This window comes from Agelaius phoeniceus, chromosome 17, assembly GCF_051311805.1.
Source record: "Agelaius phoeniceus isolate bAgePho1 chromosome 17, bAgePho1.hap1, whole genome shotgun sequence".
Taxonomy (NCBI): domain Eukaryota; kingdom Metazoa; phylum Chordata; class Aves; order Passeriformes; family Icteridae; genus Agelaius; species Agelaius phoeniceus.
In genome coordinates, this window is record NC_135281.1 from 13,068,645 (window position 1) to 13,080,579 (window position 11,935).

Here is an 11,935-nt window from a genome sequence, read left to right on the forward strand (position 1 = left end):
GGAAAGCAGTGGAATGCAATAATAGGAGGGGAAGGATGTATTTCACCATGGTTTAATCCCACTGATGTGTCAGATGAAAGTCATTAATCACCTGACACATTAATCAGCCATAGAAAGGTAACTGAAGAATCTTTAATAAGGGAGATGGTGGAAAGCAATAGAGGGGAAACCTAAATTGTTTTGTGACTATTCTCAAGAGCCCAAATCCTACATGTGACTGGTAAATGTCCACATGGAGCAGTAATTAATCCAGTGAAAGAGTCACACTGGCCCTGTGTGAGGGGAAAGGATGGGGGCTGAACGTGATACTCATCCCTTCCCCATCCCACACCTACACTGGCCTCTCTCCCATAGCATTAAGTGCCTCCCCCAGCTCTGCCAGCCCCTCAAACTGGGATGCCCCTTGCCCTGCTTGAGAAAGAGGTGGCAGCACCATCAAACAGCCACCATACCCCTGTCTCCATCTGATCAGTTCAATCTTTCTACCTGCACCTTTTCTCATCTTCACATCCGAGTGGTTTCTCAGTTCCTTTACTGCCCCTGACAACACCAAGTGATTTCATTTTATTTCCATGGGCTCTCCCATTTTATTTCTGTGGGTGTCTATCAGAATAAGAGAGACAGGCAAAATAAAACCAGCAGTGATGTGCAAGAGGGCTCAATAACAGGTGAGGACCCTGACTTACTGCACGCTTCTTTTAAAGTCATATATAAAGCTGATGACCTTTGAAGATAAACACTAAAATGAAAAGAGCTGAAATGTCAAGCAAGACATCTTGAGCTATCAGCCAGGTGCCTGAGAATCAACAACACCCAAGATCCAATCAAACTCTCCACCACCTTCCTTGTCTTTAGACAAATCACTTAAGGGCTTGATCTTCTGCTATTAAGAGCCTTAAGAGTTGACAGCAACTCCAAAACAGAAGCAGGTTTGGACCCTTATAGTTTCCCTCTCAGTCAAGTAAGGAGAATACTTACCTAATTACACAGAATCTTGTGAAGATTAGTGTTTTAAAGAGTACTGTGTGCCAAGGTTTAATCATCATCATCATCTGGCTCTGGAGACTCTCATAATTAAGTGAGCATCCGCAACTTTTGAAATCAAAGAAGCCAAAAAATCAGAAGCAAGAAGATCCTGTGTTGCATAAATATCTGATTTCACAAGTAACTCACTGAGACAACCCAAACCCCCCAAATTTGGTAATTATTTTCAAAAAATCCTTGTGTAAACCACATGCCAACCTTTTGACCTCAACTCAGATTTTAAAAGGAATTAACTACAAACCCCCAGTCCTGTGGAATCAGTATCTTTACTCCCAGCACCCACCTCCCCACCCAAAAGAGCCCTTGAAACAAAGTGACAGGAGGGGAGTGGTCCCTTCCACTTCTGCTGTGTCAAACAGTGGATACCTGGATGAAAATATATTACAAAAATAGAAGCAACATCTACATCACTCCCTATGCAATAGCTGATGCAGTGGAGCAATTTTTTTAAGAAGTATGCAATCAATAAATTGACCTAAGAGGGAAAAAAAAAAAAAAAGGGTGCAGAAACCCAACAAAATTACATGATTCAGATGCCAAAGTTGGAGCAAGGTTGGCACGAAGTTACTCCATTTAGATGGATTAATCAGTGTCCTTCCCTGGCCTATTCTAGCATAAACTATTTTTCTCAGAGCATGCCTCATGCTTAATTGGGAAAAAGCCCAAACCCCAAACAAATATGAGACTGAAGGCTATTTTCAGGGTATTTGTTAGTCTGTAATTTTTGTCACCTTTTATCCCTCAGAGAATCATTAACAGTCTGACTTCACAGCTGTAAGAACTGAGAGGCCACACATAAGCTTGCCAAGAGAAATAGAAGAACATGTCCTTCATGTAACTTTGGTACCACTGCCATTTGTTTTTTCCCAATTGATCTCTTCAGAGTTTTTCTACACCCAAACATTACCTACAGCAAACTTCAGCAACAAAATCACACAGCACAAAATACCTTCTCTGCATCATGAAGCCAAACCAGATTTCTGCACACACTGGCATGAACAAGAGACTGAGAGCAGCCCTGGTGAGCTCTCAGAGGTGTATCCCTGTTTCAGCTGTGCTTTCAGACCCTTTCAGGACCGAGTGCCAAACAGATTGTATTACCTTGCTCATTCTGCACACAAATATTCCATGAGCCAACTCTGTCCAGGTATGAAAACAGCTCAGGAAGCACTGGGACAGCAGCTGCATCTCTTTCAATAATCATGATGCAGCCAGATTCACTTAGGTAAGATATCTCCCTTTTTGTACATAGCCTGGAGCTCCATCCACGGGCTGTGGGAAGGACAGAAACAAAGCCCAGGCTCCCAGGAGAGGTGGGGATGCAGCAACAGAGCAATGAAGCCTTGATGTGCAAACCTCCCTGATAAAAACACCGCTGAAGACTGAAACCAGTGTAAAATGTTTCCCTGGAAGAACCATCCTGATTTTAATCACCAATCCAAGCTACACTTTTTCTTCTAAAGTGATTTTTTCCTGGTCTAATTTCATCACTAATCTCCATTTCAAATGCACATCAAAATGTTAGGGAAGGAGCAACTTAACTGCTCTAATTTTACGCTCACATATACTCCTCAAATAGAGAAATTTGATGTGCAACTTAAATAGCAAATGAGCAAATATTTTAAAGTGCAGAACTGTGCATAAGTCGAAAATACCAGAAGAAACAAACACAGTTAGATATTCTGGGGATGCACAAAGAATAGCTGCTTTTCTAATAAGTTAAAAAACCCAAGCCACATAAAATAGGCAGTGGGATACTATTTATGGCTACAAAAAAGGAAGGAATCCTGAGCTTAGCAAGATACATTTCAGGGGAGCTACTTGAAAACCAGCCTGTACTTTCAGACCAAAGGGGGAAAAAAACCAAAACAAAACAAAACCAGAAATTTAGCCAGCAGCAGACAGAAAACATAATCAGAAAAAAAAAAAAAATCTGACAGTTTATATGTGTGGCATAGAACAAGAAACAAATGTCAACTTGTGTTCTTCAAGCCTAAACTTCTGTCTTTTCCAACCTAAACAATTCCATGATTCTGTGATCATCTGCACCACTGTATGACACCACTAAGCACAGTGTAAAAGCAGCCATACAAAAATTAAGGGGAAAAAAATGTTACTGCCTTTCTATCTCTGCTCCTAGTCTGGTAAAAATATAGAAAGGCCAGAAGACAAGAAATGACAATCCAGAGGAAATGCAAATGTTTTGAGAAAAAAACAAAATATATTGTTAATTCACATATCACAAGAAGCACTAACTGCAAATATCAACAGACAACAAACATGGAACTGCACAAGGGGGAGGGTGAACAGCTGTGAGAAACACCAGAAGCACCAGCAAGGATGAAGCTAACTAGCTGTGATGAAAAAAGTAGCAGTCTTGGGAAAAACAAGAAAGTGCAATTTTTTTTTTTCTTAAAAGAATTACATAGTCATTTGACATGCCTTCTACAAGCACAACTAATTTGTCTTTTCAATTGCTTGCAAAAACATAGATTTGGCTCCATAGTGATCCCCACACCTACATGATTTTATAATCTGCATCCTAAATAACTGGATCACCAGGCAAACCTCCTCCTTCTCTATTTTTCCACCCTTCATGGAAACCAACCAAGAAAACAGGATTAAATTTAGAATGATAAAATCTTTAATCCATGCACCATGGTATGAGGGACTTCGTACACAGCTCAGAGAACTAGACACTAAAGTAGTTTAGCAAAGAGATTATTTTCATAAAGTATTTATAAAAACGTGGGGTAAGTACTGCAGGCAGCAGCAGTACCCAATCTGTACAAACGTGTTTGAGGCCAGGAGAATTCCAGCTGAATTGAGCAATTTTCAGAACAGCTCCAAGAGAGAAAGAGCAGAGCATCCTCAGTGTGGTTGGTGCTGCTGCTGTGAACACAGAGCCACCATCAGGGCAGGTGAGCAGCCCTGAACCACTCAGGGCAATGGGGATTTGCTCTGCACTCGCTGCCAGTGACAGCAAGGACTGGGACAGCTGCTCCACACCCACGGCACAAAGCCCTCCTTACCAAGGTTGCCTAGCAGGCCAAATTTTCAACTCAACAACATCCCAGGCATCTCAGAAAGTATCTTATATGGCTCTACAGACATCTTGGCCTGCAGAGCACTGAAAGAGTTCATATATTGAAAAAATCCTGGGTCAAATGCCGGAGGAAGAGACTTAGCATGAGTCTAACCCCTAGCTTGGACAAACTGGTAGTTAAATATTCATATATGTATGCAAAATAAGCTTCCTTTCTGTCTCTGGTCATCACACAGGAAGACAAAGGACCTTCAGTGTTGTTTGTGGCAGGAGCTGTCACACCAGTGCCAGTCCCTCACCTAGAGGGGAGAGGGCTTTATCTAACTGGGAAGAGTTCCTGACCTAAGCAGTGAGGATTTACTTGCAGAAAAAACCCAACAAAAGAACAATTGCAGCAGCAAGATGATAATGTTAAAGATCACGTTTCTTACAAATACAAAGATGAAATTTAAGTCTGAAACAACAGCTGTCACCACAAACAGAACTGTTGCAAACACCATCAATAAGGCTTTCAAAGCCAAGCAGTCACACTGACAGGGAAAGTAAAGAGGCTGTTATTGTCCCAACTATGAAATGCATTCAGTAGTTATTAGCTGTACCCAGCAGGCAGCAAACATAAGACCAATATGGTAACAAGATAGTAGAAAATGAGTGTGACTGCAAGATGTGGGCAGAATTAGCAAGGGTCATTTGATTCCTGCACTGCCTCAGCTGGGCAGAAAGCTGTGCTCAGAGGCACTCAGAAACAGGACAAACCCTCCCTCGCCCAGCTTCCTACAAAAATTGCATTATAACATACGTAGAAGTTGCTCATTTGATCCAAAACTCATTTGATGCAATCAGTACCTTCCAGAGCTGGCTGCATAGAACAAATTAAGCTGCTTTTAAAATTGGGTATTTGTTCATAGGTGTAAGCTGACCTGAGCTCATGAAGTTGGATCATTTGCTATGGTGATGATGCCTTTTTTCCAGTTGAGTTTCAAAACAGATCTGACAATCTATTTAAAGGTTTGCACTTGAATTTTTACAATCCTAATTCTGAATTAGAGAAACATTAAACAGAATTCACTCTTGTATTTAATGGCAGCTAACCTGTTTTAAAAGAAATAAGGCATTACACGATTACTGGTAAGTTTTTAATTTATGAATCTTGCACCGTGAGGAAAAATAGGTAATAATTTATTTTCCAATGAGGAGGCACTATCAGGAGCTGCTGTATAAATTTCCACTCTATATTCTTTCACGGGTGACAGGACACTGCACATGGCATGCAGGGCAGCAGCTGGTAAATACAATTTACTGCTAAGTACCAGTGTGAACCTGCATCCACTCTGACACATTAACTGTGCCTTCATTTTGCCATGATAGCCATGCTCCCAGGACTTGAGAGAGCCACCCCTTCCATCTGTATTTTCAATACAATCTCTTATCAGATATATCTTCTGAAGTGATGAATAGAGGTCACATCGCAGCAACTAAATCAGACTGGCAGGCTGCCATCCTGATGAGCTTTAAATAACAAACTTGAAAAACTTTTTCATGTATCATTACAATAGCTCCATAGCTCAAAGTGAGCTGAAAATCCATGGGCAAACACAGGATTCCCAAGGAACAGGAAGTTGTGAATGTATGTGGCCCATTCTGTACAGTAAAGGCAATGAGTTGACCACATTTAAAACACAAAATCCCACAAAACTAAGAGAAGCAATGGCCAAGTAACAAATTTTATTACTGCATTAGGTCTTTCCCTGAAATAGTAATACTTTGATCCTATTAATGCTCAGAACTTCAACTGGAATTCTTAAAACCTGTGCAGTACAAAATTATTCAAAAGTCCTTAACCCGTAAATCACATTGACCAAAGCCTTCAAGGAGATTGTGGTATTTTTGGAAATAGTCTTGGGAGACCTAAATACATTAATTAAATTTAACAGAAAATGCACTGCTTCACACATCTCAATTGTTCTTTGGTGCTCCAATCATCCTACTCAAAGTTTCAAATTTCTGTTAGTCCCACATGTACAATTCCTTTCTCCTTTCCCAGTGGAGCTGTTGAGTGTTGTGTCTCTAATGTACAGGACAGCAGCAGGTTAAGAAAGCTCAAGACAAGCACAATCTTCAACTTATTCCACCTTTCAAAAAAGAGATGTGTTGTAAGAAATGCACAATGCATCACTATCCTCTCTTACCTCCCGTTTTTCTCTCCTAACACCTCTCTCCTGAAGTGAAGAGACTATGCAAAGTGATGAATTAATTATAAAACCAATGGAGCATGTGAAATCAGAGTAATTCAGTGAGATGCAGCAGGTCTGTGCAACTAAACAAATGTTTAATAGAATAAGTTATTGATTTTATCTAAGCTGCAAGAAAAGTGAGTGCATCATTAACTGCATCAGAAAAAGACTGATTTCTTTGATAACTGGGATATACTTTAGGATAAATTTGTGTAGATTTAGGAATCCTGCCCGTTATTTAAATACTATGTCCCCTTTTCAAGACTATGATTTGATAATTAAATTCAAACATGTAGAGAGATGCAAAGGTTTACTCGTATTTAATGCGGTAACAATGACTTGACTTGGAATCAGGCCAGACAAAGGGAAGCAAGGGCTGGTACATTTTTCAGCAGGAAAGCAGACAGCCATTGGCACAGCAGCCTTCAAAGAGTAAAGAAATCCTAGTACTGGCTGCCATTCTGCTGTGAATACCAGGAGGGCTCTAAGAGTTTAAAGAAAACAGCATATAAATGTTCAGCTTCAAAGATGCATATTAATTATCCTAAACAGCCAACTACTCACAATAATGTCACTATTTTACATTCTTAAACATGGCCTGTGACTAGAAATTCCTATTTATCCAATACAGGAGACAATGAGCACGAAGTCAAATTCCTCCCAATACCTTCAGGGCAGGAGTGATTCAACCATTCCCAATGGATCAGGACAGGGACAGAGACATAAGTGAATAATCCACATGCCCTGACCCTCTCTTCTGAGACTTGGCAACAGCAGCTTCAGCAAACACTAATCTCACATCCCAAATGTTACTGGCCTGTTGGACTGAAGAGCCTCAGCCTGGTATCTGGTAGAAGGGGATATTCCTGTCACACACAGGAGGCTTTGCACACCCCCACTGCAATGAGCAGATCTGGCTGCAGTTTACTCAGGCTGACCTGGAGGAGCTCAGAGTGTCTCAGCAGGGAGTGGCAGCCACCCCACCACGGAAACACAAACTGCACAGGACTGGGGTAAACACTAAATTCTGAACATTTCAATGCTGCAGATGCACTGCTGGACTGAGTACACCAATACAGGCCGAGGCCACACCTTTGGGCTGCAGCTCTGAGGTAGCCAGGGCTTGTCCCTGAGCCAGTGACAGGTGACAGCCCCAGGTCAGGGGCTCTGTCAGCAGCAGAGAGGATCGGTGGCTCTGGTCCATTGTTGTGCCCTTAGCAGAAAGCAAAGCTACACAGTGGCATATTGCATAGGTCCAGGATCACACACTGGGGACAGGAACCTGCATTTCCAACTGGCACGACTGGCAGAGTTTAGCAAGGCACTAATCCCTGCTTGGCAGTACTGCCGGGAGCCACTTGGGGAGCACGGACAGAGTGCTGAGTCATAAGTCCAGCCTAACCTGGAGCAAACCTCCAGAAACGCTACCAAAATGTCCCTCAGCCTCCACCACCGCCCATCTGTGCCACCCCTCCTGAGCAACACTGCCCCAGCAGCATCTCAAACACTACAAACCCAGGGCAGTCCTAAAATACGCTATATTTTAACAAAATTTTACTGGCTGGTGTTAAACAGCCGATCTCTAGTCCTGGTGGGCACATATGGTGAAAAGACAGATCAGCCTCGGTGGGCAGCCATCCTGTGAGGTGCAGGAGGCATCCTGCAGCACAATTCCACATCCTTGTTCAGCTTTAAATCTAGCAAATCTTACCCCCGAATGTTCTAACAAATTCTTGGCAGATTAATGTCATCTCTTAGATTGAAAAAAAGAAGAAAGAAAGGGAAACATAAATGTAAATGTCACGTATACCAACAACGTTCTTTTTCACCATTTGTTACCAGTAAATGCTGAGCTGTAAACCTTTAGCTGGATAATTTTTTTGCAAGTCTACAATGAGCAAGAAGTGAAGGAAGTCCCTGGCAAGCCAGTGAAGCTCCTATTTCACATGGCATCAGAGAGCAGGGCAAGAAGTGGGCACCTTCAGCCACCTAATGGTGTTCTGCCTCCCACGACTCACAGCTGCATTTCAGCACAGCACACGCTGATGCTATTTTGGAGCATGTGTGCTCTGCTGTAGGAGATGCGAGGCGGGAGGAAAGACAACCCCTGCTCATGTTCACATGCTGTGAAAAAAAATTCCAGCATGAAAAACTCCTTTGATATTTTTTTCAAACGAGACACAAGCACAGTATTTTGAAACAGAGCACCAAATGAATTTATGACATTCACTGCAAAACCAAGGGGCTACAAAAGCTTCTATAAAATGGGTTTCAACCCTTTAGAAGCGAAAGTGCAGGCCATGGATGCAACCCCAAAGTGACTGGGACACATTATAGAAGACATCTTCATTCACTATATTATTCCTGACATGCTACCTCCCTCTAAATTTTATACTGAAGAGCTACACAGAGCCTTTCAACAGCATCAGAGCAAACAATTTTCTGCTTTTTCTACCTGTCTGCATTTGGACTCAGCCCTTCACCATTTCCAGTATTAGGTTTACAGCCCAATCTCAGTCTCATACATTGAGTACCATGTCTTTCAGCACACACCATAAGGATGCCTGCACCAGTCAGCAGCTCCACGACCTCTGTCAGCCTGGATTACTTGTACGGGGCCAAGGAACACTCTGGAAATAAATGCAACTATTTACAAAGGTAACAATACCATTTCAGCCCTATCACCAGGCAGTATGTCATCACAAAATTAGTAGGGCAAGAAATGCTTAGAGCAGAGTTTACTTCATGAATACTTCAACCTGGTGTTTCCTGAATGAAGGACAGCGGTCAGCACTGCTTGCTAGAAAGGACTGTAAGGCACAGGTATTGCCAAAGCATATGAATGCTGCCCACAGCATTAAGTCTGTTTGAACATTAATATTTAAGTGTACTTTGAAACTAAGCCATTTAATAGCTGCAGTTAGTCAAGTGGCATTTTATGCCATAAGGAGTACGCGTTGCTGGCTAAAGATCTGGCAACCAAAAGCGCTATGGTTAGTTGATTTAACTTCAATGGCTACTGGTTATTTAGCTCAGAACCTCATCTGAAAGAAAGACACCTTGACAAGTTATCATTACTTCAAGAAAAAACAGAGTCTGGCGAGGTTTATATCTACCTGTGATGAAGAAAGGAATGAAAAACAAACCCTGAACCACAATTATGTCTCATTAGCAAGTCTGCGCCAATTAAGGGCCCACTTTTGCCCACCTGAGCTAGGATTTGCTTGTTTGCTGAAAGCAATTTTATCCAGAACAAGAGGTGATTTTAATCTAATCACACTTAACACAAAGAACGTCAAAACAACAATAGTTTCCTTCTTAAGCATGTTTGATACTGCTGCCATAACAACTTCAGCTTACAACAAAGATAGATTCATTCCCCCCAGTGTTTGTTAACAGGCTGTTTGATAAAACCCACTTCGTATTAATAGTTCAAACATATTAGCTAATAAAAACTGGTAAAGACCTCCTCTATATTTAAAAATGTACATGAAAGCTTTTTTTAAAGGAGTACTATTTTTGCCAGAGGCCAATAAACAGATCCCCATTTTTTAAAAAAGCTTATTTGCCAGATAATCAAGCAAAGCTATAAAACACCTCTGACTCTAGTCGCATAAATAAACTTGCTGATTGCTTATTTGTAATCCCAGAATATTGTATTACAGCTGTGCTGTCAGGCTGCAAGGCAGGAATTTCAGTGCCAGTGGAAGCCCAAACCCATTCAAGACTTTTATTTGAAGGATGGATTTTTGCACAGGCAGCCTATTCGTGACTTATTTAGCCAAACAGCTTGCTAAATTATAATAATAAGCAGGAAAAGCCAGGAAGTGCTGCCCAGCACCTGGCCAGAGGCCTCGCGTTTTTGGCCAGAGACATGATTGCAACCCCACAGTGCATGGGACACATTACAGAAGAAACAGAATTCGTTATCTTATTCCTAACATCCTTCCTCCGTCTAGATTTTATACAGAAGACCCACGCAGAACACTTAAACGGCTCCATTGCTAGCAATTTGTCTTTTGATTAAGCCCTTTATCCGTTCCTAGGGTTTGTGGCACCTGGGCTCCCGGTCCCACCTCACGGACATCGCTGTCCTACATTACAGCACCAGATCTTTCGGCCGGGGCCGCGCACACACCCCCGGCGGGGCCTGGGGAACGCAGCCCGGCTCCCGCCGCTGCCCCGCGGGGTCCCCCCTGTCCGCGGCCGCCGCCCCCGGGAAGGTCAGCCGGGCACAGCCCGGTGTTCCCGCGGCCGCCCGGGGAAGGCGGCGGCCGGGACCCCCCCGCGCAGTCCCCGCGGGCCGCCCCCACCCGCGCCGCGGCTGCGGCAGCGCTGAGGGCGGCGCGGGGCGACCCCCGCGGGCCGGGGGCGGCTCCGCGGCGGGCGGGGGGCCCCGGCGGGGCGGCGGGCGCGGCGCTGAAGGACATTTTAGCTGCCGGCGGTGCCCGGCCCCCGGAAAATGGCTGCCGGGAGCGGGCCCCGAGCGCGGCCGCGCCGCCCGCCCGGCGCGGGGAGCGGCGGCAAGGGATGGCGGCGGCCGCCTCGTACCTTTGAATTTGAGCTCGTGCTGCGGTTCGAGGCTGAGGACCTGCTCCGCTTTCGCCATGTTCCTCCTCCTCCTCCTCGGCGGTGGCGGCACCAGGCGGAGAGAGGAAGGGACGGGGAGGGAGGGGAAGGAAGAGGGGAGGGAGGGAGGAAGGGAGGGAGGAGGGAAGGCGGGCGGGGGGCGCGCCCGGTGCCGGGTTCACTCCTCGCCCGGGTGCCGGTTCACCCTCTCCCGGCTGCTCGTTCGCTCGTCGCTCGGGCGCTGTTTCACCCTCCCCTGGGTGGTCATTCACACTGCCCCGGCGGCCCCGGAGCAGGGACAGGCGCGGCCGGCGGTCGGGCGGCGGCTGGCGGCGCACACGCTGCCGGGCAGGGCGGGCGGGAGGCGGGATGATGCAGCACGGAGGGGCCCGCGGAGAGGCTGCGGCGGCGGCTGACGTGAGCCCGGCCCCGCCGTGAGGGGCCGCGGGGGGAGGCTCCGCGCCGCCGCTCCTCGGGCGCTCCCGTGGCCGGAGGTGCCTCCCCGGAACGTTTCAGGAACAAAGAGGTCTAATAAACAACGTTTAATCGTCACTGGAAAGCGTGGTTTGTAATAAAGCGTGGTTTGCCTTTTATCCAGAAGCAGCGTGGTTTTTTAGGCCTCTACTCCGTGTGGCCTCAGGGCTGCAGGGGAAGCCCTCGGGCCCCTCGCCGCCTGCCCGGCTCCCAGCGGAGCTCGGCCGGGCTCGGGGAAGGGCAGGGAAGCGCTCCCGGGAACCCGAGGAGCTCCCGGGGCCGCACAGCGCCAGGGCAGCCCTGGGAACCGGCACCGAGCTGCAGGCAATATTCGCTTTTTAATGAATAAAACCAGAACTTCAGGTCACCTCAGATTTTAAGCCATCCCTCCCCCTCTTTCTTAAAGTTTTGGACTACTCGTTGGGGTTTTTATGTTTGTTTTGAGGTGGTTTGTGGTGGTTGTGTTTTGGGAAATTTTGTTTGTGTTTAGCTTTGGTTGGTTAGTTTTTACTCCAGTGTTTAAAAACATTTCTTTGAAATTTACAGCATGGTTTAATATAGAGTGCAG

The 11,935-nt window shown here is 45.2% G+C and overlaps 1 protein-coding gene across 1 annotated transcript in view; it reads right to left on the reverse strand.

The window, feature by feature from the left end:
* Positions 1-11,268, reverse strand: part of VAPB (VAMP associated protein B and C) — a 33,150-nt gene extending 21,882 nt beyond the window's left edge. Inside the window, exon 1 of the mRNA XM_054644458.2 lies at positions 10,876-11,268. Within this exon, the coding sequence (XP_054500433.1) occupies positions 10,876-10,933 (58 nt within the window). The 5' untranslated portion in view covers positions 10,934-11,268. The remainder of the gene's footprint in view (positions 1-10,875) is intronic.
* Between the last annotated feature and the right edge of the window lie 667 nt (positions 11,269-11,935).